Source organism: Aptenodytes patagonicus, chromosome 14 (genome assembly GCF_965638725.1).
Source record: "Aptenodytes patagonicus chromosome 14, bAptPat1.pri.cur, whole genome shotgun sequence".
NCBI lineage: Eukaryota > Metazoa > Chordata > Aves > Sphenisciformes > Spheniscidae > Aptenodytes > Aptenodytes patagonicus.
Genome location: NC_134962.1, coordinates 11226427 through 11249902, shown reverse-complemented (window position 1 = coordinate 11249902; position 23476 = coordinate 11226427). Strand labels below are relative to the sequence as shown.

At 51.7% G+C, this 23476-nt stretch overlaps 1 protein-coding gene across 2 annotated transcripts in view; it reads left to right on the top strand.

Annotated features, from left to right (window-relative positions):
• Nucleotides 1-16716, top strand: part of JPH2 (junctophilin 2) — a 34255-nt gene extending 17539 nt beyond the window's left edge. The window contains exons 3-7 of one of the 2 annotated variants that reach the window (XR_012996461.1): nt 7577-7695; nt 11164-11954; nt 13048-13145; nt 13466-13721; nt 14189-16716. Coding sequence is in view for 1 of the 2 variants with exons in the window: in XM_076351654.1 (XP_076207769.1) it covers nt 7577-7695; nt 11164-11954; nt 13048-13128 (991 nt within the window). In the remaining variant the exon portion in view is untranslated. The remainder of the gene's footprint in view (nt 1-7576; nt 7696-11163; nt 11955-13047; nt 13146-13465; nt 13722-14188) is intronic. The other variant, XM_076351654.1, reaches the window with a different exon arrangement.
• Nucleotides 16717-23476: the final 6760 nt, after the last annotated feature.

Below are 23476 nucleotides of genomic sequence, written 5' to 3'. Positions count from 1 at the left end.
CCTCCTGGAGGAGGTGCATTTTTTTCAGCTTATCCTGGTGCCGAGCCAGAGCCTGTTGGCTTTCTGAGTCCAAGTTTTTGTCGTTTTGCTCCTGCGAGGCCTGCTGAGCCTTCAGCGAGCACCGGGAGGGACCTGGTGTCCCGTCCACCTGGGTGCCCTCAGCAGCCTTGGGTGCAGGCATGGGGGATGCGGGTGCTGCAGCCCGGCAGTGGGGTGGCAGCCCTCACAGCTCCCTCTCTTGTTTCTCCTAGACTTCAAATCTGTGAATGTCAACTCAAGAGACCTATAGGGCTGGGAGAAAAATGCTTCTGCCTTAAATTTTGATGAATAATTGGGCTTCTGACCAAACGCAATATTTTAAGAAATCTGCCTGCTTTCATTTCCTCAAAAAAAAAAAGAAATCCTGCTTTTCTTTTTTGACTGGGGGGAAAAAAAGGCAAAACAGATACTGCAGTTCCTCACTCTCTTGGTTTGGATTGCTGAAATCTGAAAAACACTCGAGTTAGAAGTTGCTAAAACTTTTCATTGAAAAAAAACAATCTTATAGAGAAAACACACTCTTTCTGACCCATTTTAGCACTGGCGGAGCTGGCAATTGGGTAAAACACACTCGGCTTGTGAATGCTTTCCGTTTGGCAGAGCTTGGGGCTGGGCAGGAGCTCATGGGTCAGGCTGGGCTCCCTCGAAACAAATGACTGCTGCAGCCCTGATGTTTTCTTGGAAGTGGGAATTCATTCCCCTGGGCAGGGCAGGGAGCAGCCCCTGCCTGCTCAGTGCAGGTACAGGCAGGGAGGCAGGAGCACACGGGGGACGAAAGGCTGGAAGACCTTGATTGTATATGTGCTGTAAAGATGTTTTGATGCACTTATCAGTGGGATAACCTGGCTGCTTTGATCTTGCAGTGATAGCTAATTAAATAAGGGTCTGCAGAGCATTAGCTGAGCCCCTTTGGTAATGGTGTGGTGGAAGCTGGAACAAATCAGGGGCATTTGTGCATAGTCCCAAGGCTGTGCTGCTCTGGGAGACTCGCTTCCCCGGGCTCTGCTTCATCTGCACCCAGGGCAGCACAGAGGAGAGTGGACCTGAAAACCAGGGGGAGGAGGAGGGAGTCCAGTGGGCAGCTGCAAATCCCCCCTTTTTCTCCCCAAAGATATCACCGTGGGTGCTCTCATGAGCTGCTCCCAGCCTGCCTGGCTCCGGCAGGGCGAGGAGCTTCCCGTCCTGCCTGTCTGGGGCCAATGCAGTGGTCCCGGGGCCATGCTGCCGTACCGGTGGCCGGCAGCCCTTTTTGCTGGCAGGCCCTGGCTTGCACCGCTCCATTTAGAACGGGCTCTGGGCAGCTGCTGGCTGGCATCCGAGGGCTGCAGGGGAAATGGAGAGCAGCTGCAGTCTGTGCCGGCCCCGCTGGCTTGTCACAGCCCATGGGCTCCCGTGCGGGCTGACACGGCCAAGCCCTGCCGGCTAGCTGCCCACCCAGCCCCGCTCAGCTCACGGGGCAATCAGGGCGGCAAAGATTAATTGAGCAAATCTCCCGTACGCAGGGCTGGGGTGCGTAGGTTGTCATCTTATTGAAGACAGCTGCAGATCTGTCTGCTGTAAGATTAATATCACTTTAACTGTTCCGAGGGGAAGTATCCCTTGGTGAAAGATGCAAGTGGCTCTGAGCTATTTAGAGCTGAGGATAACATTTCGGTATTTTAAAAATTCACCAAGTAATCATAAAGGCTAATGCTTGCTGAGCTCATTAGGTGGCAGGGAGCTCTGCCAGGCCTGTGCTCCTGAAGCACTGCACAGAAAAGGATGCTTTTCTCCTGGCTGAATGGCCTGTTCGTGCCCTTTCTGTGGAAGGAAGGAGAAAAGGTCCAACATATCCAGCTAAGCAGCCTAGGCATGTAGAGTGCTACGACTTCTGTGTAAGTGCTGGTACCATGAGTGAAAAGCCTGGGGCATCTCGTCAGCTGGCTGCAAGGGAAGGGAGGCTGGAGGGCAGAGCTGTTCTGCAAGGTCAGGACGGCTTCTCTTTTTGGATTTCTTTTACAGTGGTATGGAGGTGTTTCCTTTAGGAGGCAGTTTGTGCTGATTTGTGCTTAATTCATTATTTAGATCACACCTTGCAGGTGCAGAGTCCATAATATAAACCAGCAAAGACTCACGCACCCCAGGGATGTCAGAGTCTAACTTGAGTGGGTACGTGCACATGAGTGATGGAGCAAAAAGAGCAAAAGGAGGGTGAAAGGTACAGCTGGCTCTCAGGGCAGGACACCCGTGGGGTGGGACACACAGATGGGTTTGACTGTGGGCAGGGAAAGTGGCACAAGAGATGGACGGAAAAGGGATGTTCAGTTGCCTGGGCTGGTTATAGGCAAATGAGGGCAGCAGAGCTTTGCTGGTATCTGCATGCACACGGAGGCAGAGGGAGAGGCACAAAGGAGATGGACTGGGACTGAGCAGGAAGAAGGGGGTGCTCCAACTATAGAGGTGTCACAAGTCCAAAGACAGTATGGAAAACGGAGAAGCCGGAACGTGTCTGTCCTGGTCAGGTCATAGAATCATAGAATCATAGAATGGGTTGGGTTGGAAGGGACCTTTAAAGGTCATCTAGTCCAACCCCCAACACAGGTTGGTCAGGTCTGTGTGTCCTTGCCCTTCGTGATGTGAATGCAGAAGGGACCATGTTGCCATCAGCAAAAGCACTTCTGCAGCTTTCCCTGTATCCCTTCTGAGTGCTGCAAACATTCCTGCCAAGACAAACAGTTATCTCAAGTTTCTTCAGAAGGACAAAATGATTCCTGCTGGTTGCTGGAGCAGGGATTTGGCTGGGCGTGGAAAAGCCAGTTTCCAGGAGAGGGGAGTTTAGCAGAAGTCTCCCTTCTTAGAGCTGACTGATGAATTAAATTTGCTTAATGGCCTTTTTGGCAGTTCATGATATGAAGAACGGCAAGAAAAAGGTGTTCAGTTGGTCCTTGCTCAGGGTTTGCTGAATCGATGGGAGAAGGGAGACCCTGGAGAAAGAAGGACGGTGCTGGACAGGTCTGTCTTTCCCTTAATAAGCAAATGTGCAATAGCTTGGGCAGAGAGCTGAGCTCTTTCCCTATTTCTAGCAGCAAGGTCATCACTGCACCTGCAGGCGCCCCAGCCCCGTCTGTTATTTGCAGTATTCTCTGCTAATTCCAATCTCATTTACAGTCTAATCCAATGTGGATGTGCAAAACAGCATAAACTGTCCAAAGAGGCGGGCATGCTGGCTTGGCTTTGGGTCTCACCTGTTAGCGTGGTGCTCAGCTGCGGCTCGTGTATCCACAGAGGATTTTAGTAGCAGTTGGAGGAATGATTCGGGCAGTGTTTCTGGGAGACGGCCAGAATGGCCAGGAGTGGTGCTCTGTCCCCACACTAGTACATAAACAATTAGAGCATTAGAGCTGTGCCAGAGGAGCAAATAAAACAGCAGATGCATTTAACCCTCCCTCTCCCACCCATCCAGCCAGGGTATGAAGCCTCCTTGCCCGGGGCTGCCCCAGAGCAGCCGCCGCGACCCAGCCGGTGCTGCTGGGTGGCAGTGGGGCTGGGACGGGGGCTGCAGGCATTGCCCACATACCTCCCCTCGGCTCAGCACGGGGCTGCTGCTCCTCCTTGCAAAGAATTCACCGGAGCTATTTTTAACGGCGCTGCCTGGGGAGATGGCTCAGAGTGAAACTGGGAAGCGCTCATCCCGGGACGGTACTGCCTCGCTTGGGAAGGGGAGCACCGGTGTTGGTTTGCAAAGGCCCCTCTTTGTGTTTATTGCCCCCAGTTGGAGGTGTTTAATGTTCATGGCTCATTTTCCATCGCTGCCTTGAAAAGGGGCTTTTGAATTCTGCTGCTGGGTGCTGTAAAATCTGTGGGCCTCTGTTTCAGTTTCACCCTGACCTCCTCCGTCTCCAGACTTTCTCCTTTGCTGGTTTTTGCACGGGTTGCTTTTCTGCAGAGGCGCTGGGAGCTGACAGCACAACCAGCAGTAAATAAAAAAGTGTGGCCCCGATTCAAGTGCTGAAAAGTATCAAATTTATATGCATATAATAAAAGGCCGGCATTTTCCTTTTTACAAAAGCTGATTCTGGTTTTTGAGCAGATCTTAAAATTGGAAGAAATTTTTCCTCTTATATGTTTCATGTCTAAGGTTCAAAGATCACCTTCCTGCCTCCCTCAAACCTGCCTGAGCTTTTTTTTTTTTTTAACTGCTGTGCCCAGCAGACCCCAGGCCATGGGCTGGGAGAGGCTTTTGTGCTGTGGGTTGCATGCGCTGGGCTCTCCCAGGGCTGCTTTACAGTGAGGGCCAAGTTTTTCTCTGCGTTGAGCTCCCAGGCACTGTCAGCCATGCAGATAAATAATAAATTCAGAAATACTCTAGGCAAGTTAGATGTTATTGTTATGGCTGGGCCCTTTCCTCCAGGCTGTGCTTTGTCACGGTGTTACTAAACCCTCAGCACGGCTTTTTGGAGGGCTGCATGCAGCAGTGTCTTCTCTTCGTGCCCCGGGGATGCGCGGCACAGCCGGGGGAGATGTACTTAAAACACCATGCCGTGTCTCCGTAAGCCAGATTTTCATCACCTGGCTGCTGCTGTAATAAATGATCTCAGCAACGGAGGGACCCAGCGCAGGGCCAGGCTGCTGGGGGAGAGCAGTGCTCTGCCTTGTGCCACGGCCTCCCCGGGACACCAGGGCCAACACGTGGTGTGCCGGAGCTGCCAGATTTGAAGCTGCAGCTGTGTTGATCTTAGTCCCCCCAAATCAAACACTTCTGGGTGACTTTGCAAGCAGGGGGACAGGAGCAGAGGTTGGGCGTGTCTTGCCGAACGAGGGAGCCGGGCAAAGCTGCCGTGCAGCTCCATCCCCAGGGCAGTGGGGGATCCCAAAGTCGTGTCGCTCAGCTTGCTGTCACAGCCCTGTGTGTGGAGCTCTGGAACTGCCCCATGGCCTCCCTGGCCTCACGCCCCTCTGCGCCCAGGAGGGCTCGTTGCAGAGCCCTGCTAGCCTTGGGGCCGTGGTGGCTCACAGCGATGGCTCAGCCCAGCTGGCTCAGCTCCCCACCACCCGCAGCATCCTCTCTGCAGCCCAGGTTGGGGTCTTCCTGGCCTTGCCATCTCTTTACCCGCAGGAACTGCAGTACCCAAGCCCCATGCAGCAGCCAGGTAGCATCCAGCAGCTTCTCTGGAGGAAAGGAAATCTCCAGCAGGAGAAGAGCGTAATTGGGAGCTGCCTTGTCACCTCCAACACCCCCAGGCTGTTCCCTTGTGTTGGCCCCAGATGCTGGGGGAGAGCCGAGCGTGCGGGAGCTATCTGCACCCATTTGGTAACACATCAGCATGAGTCCAGCTTTGTCCTTATTAGCGGAGGGAACAGACCCTGCATCCAGTCCACTTCCAGACTACTTTTTTGGGAGTCACCTTTAGGAAGGCATCCACCTGCTTGCCAGGAGCTGCCTGCTGCTCCCCCAGCTGGGGCCAGCTGGCTGGTTATCTGGCTGGGAAGTGGCCGGGATAGCCTCTGCCTGGCTCAGCGAGCGGCTGAAAGGGAGGATTTTATCTCTGTATGGTGAATCCCATCCTCCGAGAGCAGCAGGACAAAGCCAGGGGTCAGAGCACGTCCTGCCAGGGTGAAGAGCTGCAAGCTTCTTCCCAGGGCAGGCTGTGTGCCCCACGTGCAGCGCACCCAGCCCACTCTGATCCCCCAGGCATGGAGAGCACAGAAACATCCCCCTTGGCCCCTGCCAGATTATAGTGGAATTAATCACGCTGATTATATGCTACCAAAAAAGGAGGTGCTTTCTCTGTTCAGAGCTGCCTCAGACCTGCTTGCGAGCAGCGGCTTAAAATTGCTGTTTTCTGCCTCATCATGTCTTGTTTCTGGGTTTTTCAGGAGATTTTGGATAAAAAAACAGGAATGACAGCAATCCCAGGCAGCTCAGCCTGCAGTGAAAGTGGGGAGATAATGTGTGAGTGTGGGCAGGGAGGTGAATCATGGCTCCAGCAGAGCGGGATGTCATCCCAGGGAGAGACTGGCTGAGCCACAGCAGCTCCACACCCTCTTCTCTATCGCAGGGCCCTGAACAGCGTTTTCGGCTCCCCGTCAAGTCACACTATTGCCTGTATCAGTTGGGATTAATGCCCTACATTTAGTTCTTTCCCCACAGCTACTCAAAACGGGGGGTGGGTGTGTGTATGTATGTGTGTATATATATATCTTCTACCTTCTAAGGGTACAGAACAGCATTTCTATCACCTTTTCATTGCACCTGTTGAGTATTCAGACTAAAGCTAGTCCTGTCTGTATACTGCATCTCAGTTTAATGGGAAAGAATTAATCTTGATTTCATGACTGACAGTCCAAAAATTCCTCTGGAGCATTTTCACTGCAGGGATGAGAACTGCATCTTTCCTCATTTTTTGTCCTAAAACACGACCAGATACCAACCTGAGTCTGAAAAGGGCTCATCAGACACCCTAAGTCCCCATTAAAGGTTGTAATTTGTAGTGAATTGGTGTTTAAGGGCTGCTAACTGCGTATCGAACTGTCCACACAAAAATATGTGGGTTTGCATTTGCAGCCAGTGTATGCTCCATTACATGCAGCAAGGGAGATATGGGGAGCCTCGGCAAACATGGTAGTAAGAGCATGGGGAAAGCAGCTCTCTGTAAGCCCCGGCTGGAACAAAGCAGCTGAATATACGGTACTTCACCCTCCCTTATTTTTAAGGTGCGATTTTGCTATTTGAAGTCAGCTCCTTCCCAGACCACGAGCAGCTGGGCTGTAAAGCCAGCCCTGCTTTTAGCATAAAGATCACAGGGCCCTGAGCACAAGGCACGCGAGGAATATGACAGCTGGCCAGCGAAATAACTCTGATAGCCCTATAGCCCTATGGAGCAAGGTGGAGATGTGCTGGGAAAGAGTGGAGAGGACTCGGGGAGCCAAGCTGAGAGGGACGCAATAGCTCTGCCTTTCCTGGCACCGGTGAGAGCAGCCCCCCGGGCTGCGGTGAGTAAAGGAGCCCCTTGGACAATGTGTGTTGTTTGCTGGAGAGCTACAGGAGAGACGTTTGGGGTAAAACGTGTCCAGTGTGCTGGGCAGGGGCACGCTGCCTCTGGCGAGGTGCAGTGGCTCAGGGCTGGTGACAGTACAGCGGTATTCAGCCATCACGTTATTGTTCCCTTGTGTTCCAAAGATGCCTGCGGTGATGCTTTAGGCATTCCTCTGAGCTAGGTTTTCAGTGCTTCGCAACACGGCGGCAAGCCCATTTTGCAGCACCTGCTGCCTCGCTACAACAGGTGAACATGCTCGTGTTTGCAAATACACCCGCCCTGTTCCCTTGTGTGGCTACGTGCAACCTTCACACCTTAGCCTTAAGCATCTGTGCCCCTTACTTGTTGAAAATCTGGTCTTTTCTCCTCGAGTGTGGGGTTTTTGGGTCAAGTGGGCAAGCGCTGAGTGCTGTTATGCCAGATTGGCTGATTTGATTTTGTTGCTGGACAGGGTCCACTGCTCGAACTGGGACAATCCTGGCTCAGACGGTGCTCACTGTTGTCCCCTCTTCTCTCCGCAGGACGGCTCATGCCAAAGCCAAGGCTGAAGGGTCTGAGCAGGCAGCTCAGGCAGCTAACAACGAATCAGGCATAGCCAGAATGATGGCCAGGGAGCTCTCCCCGGACTTCTACCAGCCAGGTAAGACCAGAGGCATCTTCTAAGAGGGATTCTGCAACTTCCTTGGGGAATCTGTTCAAATGCTTCAACCGCTTTATAACTCCACAAGTTGCCTTCCTGTTTATCCTAAATCCTCTTTCGTGCAAGTTCAGCCAGCCCCCTGCCCTGGATGATTTGCTGTCCTCCTTGCACCACTGTTTTACCTGCTGGAATATGTTACCGTAGCCTGGAGGAAAAGTCCACAGTCCCTCAACTTCCCCTCGTGTTTCTCCATGCGGAAGCGCTCCCAGCACCAGGCAGGGCAGGCAGCGAGCTCAGGCCTATTTGCAGCGCTCCTGTAGATATATCCCTCGTAGCTTTTTCTTGGAACAGCTTTGCACATTGACTCACAAGCCCATATCCTGTGGGGCCCCACTCCGCACCAGGGTATGATCAGACTCGGCTAATTAGGGGCTGTAATATCCTATAAGAAAGTTACTAATGCAAAATACTACTTCCCTGATTCCCTATTTATTTGTTAGCGTCACTGCTGATTATTTGTCTGGGAAAACACTTGGGAGGTTCCTTCTGTGAGACCAAGCACTGAGGATTAGTAGATAGGAAGTGTAATATTAGAAGCAGCATTGTGAATGCCATTACCTTTCTCTAGACCGAGTTAGCTAGAGATATGTTCTTCCTGGAAAGCTTTCCTTTCCAGAGAGGGAAGGTAATAACAGAGCAGAAAAAAGGATCTGAGTGCCTCCATTTTTATCTTGTCTTTCTTATTATCCGCCTTTGTTACCTGGAACAAGTGCCTCGTGGCTGCTGAGGCAGGATCACAAGGGACCATCACAGCAGCAAAACCGGCAGTAGAAGCCAAAGGTTGACTCCTGCTCAGCAAAACCTGCTGCTTGCTCCTGCTCTGGTTTCAGTGCCTCCGGGTGTCTGGTACTACACCCCGGCACAGGGCACGCAGTGGGAAAGGGGAACAACTCACACCTGGCGCTTGGCCGGGGAGAGTCATGCTGACAGATTTGCCTAAATTCCCCGTACTCCCACCTTGCCCTGCACCTACTAGCTGGGGAGACGCTGTGCTGAAGGGCTGCCCGTTCCTCCCCACCACCCAGCAAGGCCCATCGGAGCTGGCTTTGAGTGGGGAAACACCACAGCGGCCGGGCATGGGCGTGAGCCAGCGTGTGGCACTTCATTTAACAATAGCTAAATGTCGCTTGATCCTGACATAAGCCCCCCAGCTGCCACTCACAGCTCCACATTTACCCTTTGCACACTGGGGTATTTATAGCACAGAGGTGAAGGAAACTGGAATTCCCGATGGGAGGTTTTTGACATCTAGCTAGATTATTTTTTCCACCCATGGCAATTGAATGAGACAATTGAAACGGTCTCTGCAAAATGCCTGAAGCAGCCTGGCCTCTGCTCCTGTCTCCTCGGGTGCTGAATCCTCTCGCCGCTTTTATGTAGGGCTTCGCTTGGGTCCTGGCCTTGTAAGCTGCTGATGCATGTTTTTCTTCTATGATTCTTTTAAACCTCTAAATTCCCTAAGTGCACAACAAGGGGAAATGTCTCTTCTTGCACAGCTGCACCATCCAGGAACAAACAGACAAAAGTCCACCCTTGGGTTTTGCTAGGAGTCAGAGCTGCTGGTCACACAGCCAGGAGAGCCTGGCAGTGTTCGGCAGCTGCGTTTCCCCCTGCTATCCCGGCAGATAGACCCTGCTATGTCTGGCACAGGGCAATCCTGCTCAGCAAGCCTCATATCTCTACTAAGTATTGAGCCCTGGGTTTCATTTAGGATATCAACACTAATAGCTTAGAGGAGAGGGATGTAAGCCAAAGCCTTTGCTGAAATGTCGTGCTGGGAGGTGCAGGTGGGGAGGTGAGGAGGATCAGAGCTGTGCGGTGCCCTCCAGGCAGTTGGGGGTTTTTTGGTGTGAATTATTCAGGAGGAGAAGAAAGCAGCAGGAGAGAGTGAGGAGCCTGGAGCTGCAGGCAGCCTATTTTGAGGAGTCTGAACAACTGTTGAAACGGCTTCCAAATAATCCACTTGCAGCCAGAAATAAACGGCCCTGAATGGGTCACCTGCTGATTGACAGGAGTGTGCAGGCAGGGCAGAGCAGCTAAAATCAGTGCCCTCTTTCTCCCCACCGCCCCCTTCAAGCGGAGACATTGCCTGCATGGGCAGGAGGTAGCAGCGTGCAAATCACACCGCTGATTTATTAGAGGGAAAGGAGCACCAATCCCAATTTCCTGACCAGGCTCAAGTCTGCATCAGTCCTTGGGGTGGAGGAGATGAGGGGAGGAACCGTGAGGCAGCCGGGGACGGCGCGGCTCCAGGGTCTGTGCCATTCAGGAGCACAGAGCAAGCCCTGTACGTTTGCACCCCTCAGCATCACTTGGATTCAGCAGAATGAGGCCAAAGCCACTTTCAAAAGCAGGTGCTTTGCTTTCAAACAAGCTGCTTTGCGACCTCGCGCTGCCCATAAGGAGCATGCTCTTCTTGTTCTCACTTGCTATGAGCATCGCGGTGATGTGCACGGACCCCTGTCCCAGCGCGGGTCCCAGCATGCAGAGCACTGTGCAGGGTTGTTATTCCAAAAGATATTCCCAGTTGTTCAGTGGTGGATTTTGCTCAGCCAGCTGCCCAGCACGATGGATATCTTCGGTGTCAGGCTCTGGCTGACTTCCCCAGACCCTAGCTGGGCTGCAATTTGCTTTGCAGACATGGCCTAGGGTTAACAAGAAGTAAAGATTTAATAATAGGTGAATAATTGAAGTGAGGGCAACGTTGCTAAGAGCTGACAAGTCAGTGTGGGAGATGAGGCCGGAACGAAAGTCGAAGCCCTGAGTCACCTTGTGTGATGGTGCCAGGTAATTTTGCTGCTGTTGCGGGGCTCAGTGCAGAGAGGAGGGCTGTGAAACTGCCAGCCCTGCTCCATGCATGAGAAACGTGTTTTTCCCATCGTGAGGGATGACAGGTAGGTCATTTGGGGATACCTGCCTTTCCCGAGGAGACTGGGCATGCCCCGTATCACTTGTGAAGTTGCCACGCTATTAGACACCAAAGAAGCCACATGGAAGAGTTTCCCAGCCGTTAAAAAAAAAAACAAAAACTTGGGTGGGAGCTGGATCCTCTTTAGCCCCAGGATAACCCATCTGTATGACTGCAAAAAGCTGGGCTGCAGATTTTCACTGTTTCTTCACCCTCATCTGGAGCTCCCTGCCTGCTGCTTTGGCTCTTCCCAGCCGGACAGCACGCTGTGGGGCTCAGAGCCTCCGGCTGCTCCTGGAGGAAATCCCTCCTGGAAGCAGGCTCTGGTTTGGGAGCATCTCCTCTCCCAGCCTCCAGCCTGGACCCTCTCGCAGTCATCCCCAAACCCGTTGGGGCTGTGGACATGGCTGTCAAAGGTGCAATGGTGGCGTGGAGCTGGGGTGGCCTGCCATCCCTCTGGCCCCCGGGGAAGCTCCTCACACCAACCCCTCTCTCCGCAGGCCCCGAGTACCAGAAGCGGAAGCTGCTGCAGGAGATCATGGAGAACACGGAGCACGCTGTCAACATGGAGGAGGAGGCGCCGCGGCCCGAGGGTGCCCCACCGCCCCCCACGCCCCCCGAGAGCCCCCAGCTCCACGAGCAGGACGAGGCCCGCCGCCGTGCCAGCCCAGCCCCCAGCCCCGCCGCCACCCCACCCGAGGCCAAGCGGGCCAAGGCGGCCCCCCGCCAGGACGGCGCCCTCCGTCCAGGCAGCTGGGCCGAGGCGGGCGGCCGGGTGGGCGGCGGGAGCCCCGCGCCCCCCGAGGGCGAGGGCCGGCCGGCCTCGCGGGGCTGGGGGCGTCCCACCGAGCAGATGGAGATCGGGCCACTGCAGAGGATGGCACGCGAGCCCGACGTCGAGCTCTTCAAGGGCTACCACAGCTACGCCATCCGGACCTCCCCGGTCTCCCCCGCCGCGGACTATGAGGAGGAGCCGCTCCCCAAGCCTGAGCCACCCTCCCCTGAGCCCCGGGGGGACCCCCAGCGCCAGGGGGGCACCCCCGCCCCGCTGCAGGAGCGGGAGGAGAAGCCGGCAGCCAGAGCGGAGGCCAAGCCGGAGCCGCCCCGGCCCAAGGAGCCGAAGCAGCACCCCAGCCCCGAGCGCAGGGCTGCGGGCCGGGCTGAGCCCGCCGCCGACAGGAAGACTGAGGCCAGGGCGCCAGGGCGGACGGAGCCCAAGGCGGGGGCCAAGCGGGGCCCAGCCCCGGCGGCGGTGGTGGCGGCAGCGCAGGAGGCGGAGGAGTGCGAAGAGGTGACGTGGGGGCAGCCCGGGAGGCACCCCTGGGAGCCATCTTTGCTTTTTTTTTTTTTTTTTGACTTATTTTTCCCCGGGAGGTCAGAAAGGGCCCAGAGGGATGCAGAGCCCGTGGCCTCAGGGCTGCAGCGGGCGCCGAGCGGTGCCCAAAGGCTCTTTTCGGGATCCCAAAGCCTGCTGGAGGAGGGTCTTGTTTTCCCCTCTCCCGCCATCTTCCCAGCCCACCCTGCCCCGCCTGCTGGGGCTGGCGGTCATAACCCTGTTATTTTAACTTCCTCTCTGCGCCGGGGTAGATATGCTTTCAGACACGTCCCTATTTCAAAATCTGAGGAAAACAGGCATTTTCTGATTCATTTTTTACACTTTTCTCCCCTTCTTTTCCCACCCTTTTACCAGCCAGTGTGGATCTGGAAATTTTGGGGGAAAATGTCAGACAGGGAAGAAAAAGCTGAGTGGGGTTTCTTTTTTACCTGTTACTTTTACTCTTTTGCAGCAGGGGCACCCCATGAGCTGAACTGTGGTATCGAATCACCAGCTGATTTCCCAGGTTTAAAATACAGAAATTCAGTTTTGCTGTTAGCAAATACAGCTGTAAAACTAGACGTTTTGTTAGCCCGCTGCTTCTCATCTTGCAGCCCTCTGGACGTGAACGGTTCCGACGGGACTTTAGAAAAGCACAGCTTGGAAATATTTTGGTCTGAAATTAGAGCAATCTCATACAGATGCGTTTGGTCATCTTAAAAATGGCAGCTTTACAAACGTGGGCGCTATGGGTGGAGAAGGGAGTTGGGAGGAGCAGCTTGACACGGGCTTGGCAGTTTGTGTGCCTGTGGTCAGGGTCTCCTTTAATCTGCTTTAGCCTCAGAAAAAGCCTGATTTAGCCTCCTTAGCAGGAGTTTGCAGGGGAGAAATAGGAATAGGGATTGATAGATATTCAACTAGTTTGAAATTCAGGCTGGTGGTGAAGTGCCAGATTTATGTACGTTGGAAGGGGGCGATTCTGGTGGTTTTGAACAGCAGAATCAAGCTGTATCTGTCTCTTCACCTGGAATTGCAGTGTATAATACTCTGTTTTGGGTTTTTCCTTCAGGGACCTAACACAATCGTGATCTGCATGGTCATCTTATTGAACATTGGTCTGGCCATCCTATTTGTACATTTTTTGACATGATGTGCCCCTCGGACAAGGTAAGACGAGCAATGAGATTTTATCCTCAATTTGTAGACTTCACTGTGGACGGTTTAGGGTTGACTGGCTTTATTGCCAACGCAAATCATTCAGTGATGGATGCCCTGGCGATGGAAATGCATGGGCATTTATTCAACAGATGCAATTGCCTTACATTGAGCGTTGAGATTCTCAGTTACCCCTTGTCTGTTCCAAGAGTGTTTGTGGAGTAATTTCAGTGGATAGTTCTCGAGTCTTTTCGTAAAATTATTTCCTCAAAGTTAAAAAATTGAACTGTGTTGATTGGATACAGTCCCACAGTATAGTTTTGCTTTCCCAGTTGGATGGACGTGATTCATGGAGACTTCCAGTGCAAGAATGTGTGATGTTAAATTTGAAATTTGTTTTCTGCAAGAAACACTTTCAATTTGCTGTTCCGTGGCCGCTGCTGCCAGGTAACTCGTGCGTTGCAGTATTTCTTGGCACTCAGCCCAGCAAGAGGCAGGAACACAAAGAGAACGTGAAACTGAAATTTGCAGCTCTAATTGCACCAGTGCTAGTTCTGCTGCTGTTGTTACGTAGCTGTGTTACTAAAGGTAAATATGAGCTGCGATGGGTATCTGACTAAGGTTAAACTGGAGCTTGCTCAGCTCTTCCACTTGAATTGGGATGAGGGTTTGCATTTGGATTTGGTGGCAATAAAATCTTGTGAGGTTTCTTGTGCCTCCGGGGTTCCTGCACACAGGAACGTGTCATGGGTTTGCTCAAGATTTCTGTTGCCTTGGGCTCAAATACTGCAAAAAAACCCATCAAGGCTGAACCTGACCCTTGGGCCTCACGTGAACATAATGTGAGAGGTTCCTCCCAAGCCCCTGTGAGGGTATCAGGCTGCCTTCCTGGGGCCTCCTGGGGGATAAAACTGCTCTGCTGAGCACTGCTTTCTGTTGTGTTATTAGTCCCCACTCAGCCTGCATAGGTGAAAGCCTTGCAGACAGCCGTGATTATGTGTCGGTCGTGTGTTTTGCTCCCCCTTGACTCTACCGTTCATCTCTGTCTGGTACAGGCGTTGCTGCTGATGGAGACCACAGACCTCGGCAGGGATTAAATCTCAGCCACCTGGAAACACCTAAGAGGAGGACTTGAGATCCCAAGGTTGCACTGCAAACATGAACCTTAAACAAAAGTGCCTGAAGATCAGTTCAGTCTCCCTGCTCCCAGGCTGTGGCTGGCCTCTGCAATCTACCAAGGAAAAGCCAGGGTTTCTGCAATTCAACCTCCTTCTCTTCTTTGTATAAAATAGCAGTTGCCTTAAATTGTTCTCACCAAAGCCATCAACTGTCCTGTCATGCCAGGGATGAGGGATTTATCTGTAGCTGTAGGAAAACGAGTAAGAAGGTCTCATCTGTGCACACTGATGTGTTTTGTAACTCCTTTGGTTGACTCAGTGTCAGAGATTTCCCGAAGAATGTCATCCGTGGCGTGGAGATGAAGCAATACACAGCAACCAAAATGACTCATGAGAGCCGCGCCACGGCTAGGGGCGGACAACATCGCCCTCCATGCTTGGAAGTCATCCAAAGGGATGAACAAAAAGTGTTTCCTTTCCCCATTGCCTGGAGTCGTTTTCCACGTATGGAGGACTGAGAGGGGGAGCAAGTTGAAATTGGGCTTGTTGAAGAGTAACCAGAGTCCTGCCCATGCCTGCTGACGTGCCACGGACGGGGGCCGCGGGGTGGGGTGCGAGGGACTGGCTGATCCGAGGCTGTTCGTGCATGCGGGGGGTGCTACGGGTGGAGGTGGTCCCGTTTCAGGACCAGGCACCATCCGAGCGCTCTCCTGCCACCAGCAATGCTCCACGCAGAAGTGTCTTGCAGCGGATGACTTCCCGCTCTAACAGTAAAGGAAATAGATGTGCTGAATTTGTCCCTTTACCCCTTTTTTCTATGAAAATGGTGCAAGTTACAATGAAAATGAGGTACTTACTGAAAAATACCTCTGTATGCCCACAGGTTCCTCCCCTTCGTGCTCTGGGCTGCAGGGGGGCTCCTGTGCTCTTTCATTGCAACAGAGTGAACAGACTTTCCAGCCAGAGGATGCAGGGTGGCTGTTGTGGGAGAGGTTACGTTATTCCCGAAAGGAAAAAGGTGCAGAGACCTGAGTGGCTCCATTTCTTTGGGTGTTAGGCTCAAAAATACTCAGCAGCCAGACTTTCAGCAGTGGTAGAGTACAGAAGGGCAATTCTAGCTGTTGTTCTTTTGTGTGAGGCTCAGAGGCCTGGGTGATTTGCACCGAATATTCCCAAAGCTGCAAGAGAGAGTGACCTTTGGAAGGAGATGTTTCCACCGTGATCTGCTCTGATCCTCTGCAGTGCGAGCTTAGAAAGTCAGCACAGATGAAGTTACAGTTTAGTGTGAGGCTGAGTGCTTGGACATGTTTCTTCCTTCTTCTAAAAGCAATATGTATTTTCTATCCATTTTTAAGGTAATCGGAAATGTTATTTATAGTCGGTTGTGCACCTCTGTGTATCCTGAAGTCCCACAGCACAGGACTGGGTGGGAAAACCTGAGGGACTGGAAAGAATGGGGAAATGATGGTAAGGAAAAAAACAGATGCCCAGTCTGCTCCAAAGGTCAATCTGAAAGGATTTCAGAGATGGGGTGGCAGACAGGCAGGGCTCTACACTGACTGGAGACACAGGGCAAAACCTGCCTAATTTATCTGCTCTAATTATGGCATAAGAGAGTGAGAATAATTCAGTACTTTTCTTTGTGAACCAAGTTTATTTTTTAACCTTATTCAGCTCAGGAACGTTGCCACAGTAGCAAATACGTGGTGTTAACTGTGGGAGAAGTGAATGTGATCCCTTCCTAAAAGCCATGTGGCTGTACCAGTCCTGAGAAAGCTGTGCAGCATCATCTACACTTCCACAGAGCATAGTTTAGTAGCAATTTGCTTCTTTCTTTTTTTCTTTTCTTAAGTATAAATGTATTGCAAACCCCAGGCTCTGCTGCCTTTGACGTTTTATCTCCGTTTGCTGGCATTCACTTGCCAGCTCTGCGGTTTCAATATGCCAACTGCTTTTTTTAACCACCAAGACAATTTCCGTTGAGAGACCTGAGGGGCTTTTATTTATCACTAAGCACAAAAATGGATCTTTTTCAACAGTGCTAAGGTAATCCCCCCCCGCCCCCATTTTTTATGCATGTGATGCGCACTCGGTAACGTGCTTTCCTCCTAGTAACCTTCTGAGAAAAGTAGGTAGATTTGCTTTTATGTGACGTATAAATATATCCATATTGCGCTGAGATATGGATATATATACACATATATATAGCCCCTTAGGGATTTCGTTTTCTTAGATGCAAAATAACAGATTTACCTCAAACTGCATGCTTTCAAAACTGACTAGGATATTGTGTTATACTTTTCAGGTCTTACAAAGATGCAGATACATTTCACTCTTCACACAAAAATGCCTTCATCACAGATTTTACAAGCTGTTTACTACAATCTGTGTACTACTGTCCAGAGTTTTCTGTCGGTTGTTCTGCTGGATTACGTGCAATAATAAACAGTTATCTGCTCACTGTATCCATGTGGATCTTTGCGGGGGAATCTCCAGGTTTCTTTCTGGGTTGGCAAGCTCATTCCAGTCTTACAGGAGAGCTCATCAACATGTGGTGCAGAATTTGCGTGGTGGCACCTGAATGGTTTTTAGCTTTTCCCTAATACCTATTTAAAAATCTGCGGTTTTGTTGATAGGGGGGTTCTTTGCAAAGAGAGTTGTTTTCATTTACTGCTTCTCGAAAGTTTGGTGCCAGATGTTTGAGGACATCTCCAGCTCTCCAAGCAAGCTCTGTATGCTACCATCGTGCTGGCCTCCCCCCGAGGTTGCACGGGGCCGGGCGGAAAGGCGGCTTGCTGGCCCGAAGCCTGCCTGGGTGATGCAGACGGCCGCTGACAGGTCCCTTCGCAGCCTCCCGACCCCAGGGCTGCTGCCAAGTTCTTCCAAGCTGTGCGTCACTGCCTGCTCCTCCGGCGCCATGGTCCTCCTGGGTTTGGAGAGGAGCGATTCTCCTCTACCCATGGCCATCCTCTTGCTCAGCCTCTTGAAAAGGCCAAAGTGAGAGGAAAGCCAGGCGCGAGGGACAGGGAAATGGCAGCCCAGGAGAAGAGTGATTTACGGGGGAGGATGGGAGAGCAGAGCCCAAGAGCCAGCCAGGGGCAGTGGGGCCTGGGGGCCCAAGGAATCCAGAGTAGCCGAAACCTTCAATCCCTTTTCTATTTCTGGAGTGTCTCACATGAGCAAAGCCGGGCTGTGCAGAGGGGCTGGCGGGACGCAGGCTCAGCCTCTGTGGGCAGCAGGGGCTCCCCCGGCTTCTGTGGGACACAAGGGGTCTCATGGCGGAGGATTTCATGTGCTGGTAGAGACTTAGGGAGCTGAGTTTGGTGAAATGATGGCTTTACTCTCCTCTGGGCTTGTTTTGCTTCTGGTATGAGAGGAACAAGCAGCATCTCATTCATCCAGTCTCTGGGAGGAGGCTGGGGGCAGCGGTGTAACCGGAGCCCTTTGCACCTCATAAATCTCAGGCTGATGAATGGAGCAGATCTTTGGCCCACGTGTGGCAGAGGCAGCAGGGAGGGAGGTGGATCTGCTGCTAAAGCAATGATGTATTGCTTTAAAAATATTAATAGAGGCAAAACAAAAAGCCTGCCCCTTCCCCAGGGTAGGGGACAGTGCTGGGTCTCTGTCTTGGGAGCTGCTGGTTTCGGGGGTAACATCCCCCACACTGCTCCCAGCCGAGCGTCCCGGGGTGTGGGCAGGGAGGTGTCCGATATGCGAGAAGCAGGATAAAGGCACTGGCCTGGTCCTGTGACCGAAGGGCAGCAGCCTTAGCCTCCACCGGTGGGAGGGAAGGTGCAATCTGAGCCCCGGTGTCCTTTGAGAGTGACCTGCCCAGGCGTCCCGGGGATGGCCGCACTGCCCTCCCCTGTCCTTGTGGGGCATCAGGGCTCACGGCAGCAACCCCCTCTCTTGGCCTTCGTGTTCGTGTGAGAGGAAGGGCCAGAGCTGGGGCAAAGGTGGCCCTGGCAGCGAGTAGGTGTTGGGAAGCACAGGGGGGTTACTGTGCTCCTTTCTGGCCCAGGAGCCAGGAACGGGGCTGGCTCCACGCCACCACCTTCGCTCCAGGACCCTTCCCAGAGGATGCCGAAGCAGGCCTCAGGAGCACCAATGCATCAGGGAATAGCCACTGTTAGCAACTCCAGCAAAACATTTTCCCATGCCTGGCCACGGCTTAGCCCCCAGCCCTGGCTCTGAAAGCGCTGGCTTTCTCCCTCCTGCCTGGCCGAGCCAAGGGCGCACCATGCCCAGCTCTGGACCAGCAGCAAGGGGCCCCACGGCGGCCACCCGCTCCTGTCCTCTTCTGCCAGAAACACTGGCACTGCATGGCTGGAAAAAGTTGCTTTTATTTTATTTCCTCTGAGCAGCCACCCACACTGTGCACGCGAGGACAGACAGGATCAGCCAGCACGGGAGGACAACGGGCCCTCGCTGACCATCTCAAAATCATATTAGCACCGGGACCACCCCAGGACCTTCTCCTTGAGAGGGGAAAGCTTTTAAAGGCTCCCGGCTTATGGCTTCAGGCATTCCCTTTTGGAGGAGCAGTGAGCGGCCGCCGGTGCACTCGCAGCATTCCCTGTCTCTATAGAAACAGCACACTCGGAGCACAATTCATGAGGTGGTTACTGAAGAAAATTCAGCAATTATAAAACACAGATAAAGGATATATATATATATATATAAAGGATACTTTATACTTCTGCCCATCACCCACAGCACAGGGGACCTGTGGCATTGCAGTCACGTTCCCTCCCTCAGACGATAGCTGGGAAAGTGCCCCTGATTTGGGGCACAGGCGATGCCCTCCCACCGGGGTCTGCATTTAAACCCCAGCAGGGCAGAAATGGGCAGGGCTGGTTAACTGCTAAACTGAGGGTATTTTAGTAGATTAGAGTTACTCCTGCAGAACTGGAAAGCTTCAGTCTGCTGTGCATCACAGCGTGCTCGCCAAAATGGATGCCTTGGTTTGAAGAGTGCTGAGGAGCGACCTCTGAGCGAGCAAGGAGAGGAGGCAGGTCCCAGGGACAGCGCTGGCCAAAGAGCCCTCCGGGGGCCTTGGGAAACACGGATTGCAAAATAAACAAATAACTGCTGAGTGATTACAGTAATATTGCTGTAGGACTATCCCCCAGGCTTTATTAGCAGCTCCTTAACTGGGACCTTCCTGAACTAATTAGTTCAAAGAAGCAGCCAGGGGCCAGACCAGGTTGAGAAGGGGCTGTATCTAATTCACTCCCTAATGGGTGACCCACCCTCTCTTGTGGCTCTGAACAATTTAAGCAGTTGCTCAGCATCCTCTTCAGTGACCTGAGTATTACTAATTTACAGGTACTGCTATTTTAATTTTAATAATGTGCTCTTTGCAGTATTGTACCACAGAGTGAAAGCCAAGCTCTAACAACCTGCTCTGGTTGCAGGCAGGTGCTGGGTGCCCTTGTGGTCTTTTCCTCCCTTTTTTAGGGAACTGCTGACGTTTTGTGGGTTACTCTTTAATGTGGCCCTGGGACAGGCTGGCTCCTGGGACACTGGCCAGGATCACAGGGGAGAGGCTCTCCCAAAGAGCCATCAGCATGGCCATGTTCTCCTCTGGCACAGGCTGGCATGGATGCCTGATTCCTCCCCTGAAAGCACCTTTTCCACCACCCAAATCCAGAGACAAGGTAAGAAGGCAACCTGACTGGAGCTTAAACTGATAATTTTGGTAAGTTATTTTAAGTTATTTAAACTTCTGTGTTTTGCAGGAGTAAACAGCCGTTGCTGAGGATCCATCCATGCACTCCATAGAGGCAATTACTCTGTGGCCTCTATCACTAATGCTGTGTTGAGACCAGCCAGATTCAGGTAAACCTGCTGGACGTGGTGCCTCCTACACTGGAAGTCTCTGATGAATGCTGTGTACTTCAGCCAAACTGTGGTTCTCCCAGCCCATAAACCCCACTCACCCCGCTCTCACCAGCCCTTCCCCAAGCCGCTGCCTCCTCCATCCCCCTCTCTGTGCTGCTCACAAGTTCATCCCCCTCCCTGGGAGTGTGTGGCAGTGCCAGGTCCCCCCTCCCCTGTCAGGGGACTTGTTTGCTGTGTAATCGAAGAAAGCAGATGGCATTTTACCAGGTCAACAAGCACTGGAAGGGCTTTAATTAAGAAACTAACAGGTTAGATTAAATTGAGGAGCGGCTTCAATGTGGTAAATTATTTAGGAGTAATAGAGTCTCTATTTGGTGGCATATTTATAAACTCGCAGCCTACATTCACACTGTTGGGACTAAATAAATGCTGAGGGTAAAATACAGCTTCAGACTTTATGAGCAGGCTGGGGTGTTGCAGGGTACAAGGTAGTCCAGGCTCAAGCTTGAAGGGGGCTCTTTGATCTCTTATAAGGAATTAAGGTTTTTATTCAGACGCTGGATATCCGGAGGAAGTTACAATGATGAGTTACTTCTTTTTAACTCCTTTCTGCTGGTGATTTATTTCCTGACAGCACGCAGCTGCCTGTCCTCTCAACCAGCATCTCCTTAGCAAACTGAGTGCTGACCTTCTGCCTCCACTTCCACCTAAAACTCTCTCAAATCCTCCTAACGTGTCAGAATATGTGCCAGGAGAAGGAGCAGGAACTCATTCCTCATCTACAGAGTTTAATGCTCTGGTGCATTTGCTGGAGATCTCGTGGTGCCAGGGGGATTTATCTGCCAATTACTTCTCAAGAAATAATAAAGGGTCACGCAGTACTTGGCAGATAAGGGCAGAAAGGGGAGAAGAGAACTGGATTTTGGGTTTTAATTGAATCCCAAATATGTTGAACAAAAAATTTCAGATCCATCAATTAGCTGTTGGCCCGGGGCTGAAATTTAATTAAGAGAATAGTGCTTCTAGGGTGCCTCTGTCTGGGGGGGGGAAAAAGCATGAAGGGGAACAGTGAACACTGGCAATGTGATGGGGAGGCAGAAAAGATCCTGTTGGACATGCTTCAGAGTTGAGCTGCCACTTGGGTTCGCAGAAATCAAGGCCATCTGTTGAATTGTACATCCCATGTCTGAGAATCATAGAATCATTGAGGTTGGAAAAGACCTCTAAGATCATCGAGTCCAACCGTCGACCCAACACCACCATGCCCCCTAAACCATGTCCCTAAGTGCCTCACCTACCTTAGATAGAGAAATGCCTTAGGTCAGGATGCAGGTGGGTTTCCAAGCTCGGACAGTCAATCCTCTTCCCACGTGGCCTCAGGGCAAAGCTGGCTTTCCTGCTGCTCTCTGCACCCACAACCACAGGGTGAAGGACTGGGGATGCAGGACAGCCCAGCCCCGAGGAGATGCTGCCTGTGCTTGATGCGCTGGGGAGGCACCATCCTCCATAGCCCGCAGCACCGCAGCTGGGCTCTGCTTTGCTGCCGTGATCTAGTTACCGTACCAAAGCAAACAGCACAGGGGTGCAGAGTCCCAGTCCCGGCTCCTCCTCCTCCTCCAACCCCACTGTGCTTACAGGGTGTTACCAATTTACTGCACTGCTAAGAAAGGTTAATTTGCTCCTCTCTTCCTTCCTTGCCATCCCCCATCCCCCTACAGCTGTACAGATTAGTTGGCTGGAGAGCAGGGAGGGAAAGAGGAGAGGAGAGGATGGGATGCTGCTCGCTGTATGTCTCTGGCTGTCGGGGCTGCCTGTGGCCTGTGTGCACTCAAGGTGCCTGGGAGCCCAGGGTCCCGTGCCCCAGGGAGCTGCAAGCCACAGTTGGCTGTGAAGATGAAGAAGATGAATTCCTGTGCTGGCTGGACAGGGCATGGAGTGGCTCAAGGGGAAGAAGCTGTTATGTTTTGAGGAGATAACTCTGATGCATTGGAAGAAGGACTCATTAGCACAAGAGTCCAGCTTAGCTCTGGGCTATGCAATAAGTTGTTCCTGTTAGCCTCAACCCAGCCCACGTAAGAGCTGACGCATCCAAACCTCAGCCCTGGATTTTGCCACGTCCAGGGGACCAGCAGCCGCTCCAGGGCTCCCCTTCCTCCACCTGTGCCTTCCTTACCTGTGTGTTGCTTCAAGGCACCCTGGTCCTTACTGCTCTGGTTTGTCTGCAGATGCTTTTATCAATGGCTTGTTCCGAGCTGCTAAGGAAAAATCTGTTCTAAGGTGGGGGGGGTGGAAATCTGTACTAGAGAAAAGATTGTTACAAGCAAATTGTTTCATTTCCTAGTTTCTTTTGCTAAGTGGAACAATTTTCTCACATCATAGCAAAAACACTTCCATTTTCTTCAAGAAGCAAATCCCAAATCTCTGTGCGGAACTTCCTTAACAACAATAAAGAGGAACTTTGTTCCTAAATTCCCAATATACACAGAAGAGTGCAAAAATGGCATGAATCCTCAAATTCCAAACACACTCTGTTTCAAATAATTGCAAAAAACAATGTTCTCTTTCCTCATCCTTCAGTTATTTTAGGGACAAAATAGATAGTTTAATAACTCACAATATAATAATCATACATGCAAAGCCACCCTACACCAAAATGAAATCAATCCTGGACAGTTCCCGACACATCGGTGAGAGGTGAGGTCTTGTTCTGACTCACCCAGGCAAGTGATTTCCCATAGACACAGAATGGTTACTTAATGTCTTGTGCTCTTAAAAATATCACACAGATATTTTCCAAAGTGTATGCAAAATTCTAAGATCATTTAACACTATAGTTTGCTGGAAAATGGTGTTGAAGAGTGAGGCTGAATTGGCTGTTCAAAGAATTTTTTACAGTCACTTGAGAGTTACTGGTGGCTGACACTTGTTTTATTTGGCAAGAGCCGTAGTGTTTGGCTCATGTAATCTTCTACATTTTACTCCTAGTCCAGATAGTCTCTTGCAAGTCTGGGGCAAGTGTCCTTGGACTGATTTCTTGGATGCCTCAGGTTATGAATATCCACTTTGCTCACAAGATGATAGCAGCAATGAGTATTGTTAATGTCTTACAGTCAGTGTGTCACTTATCACAAAACACTTGATGGACTTTCACAAATTATTTTCAGGAAATAAGAGAATTGCTTCACTTGCCATTGAAATGCAACTGTAGCTGGGACGGAGAGCAACGCTGCTCGATGGTACGCAGCTACACCACACCGGGGCTTACAGGACAAGGCTATGGTATCCAGCTGAAGCAACTAGAGGAATTTGGACAGAAAAGGTAAAATTATCCAAAAGAAGTTTATGTCACAATGATGGAAGTATTACTATTACCTTAACGAA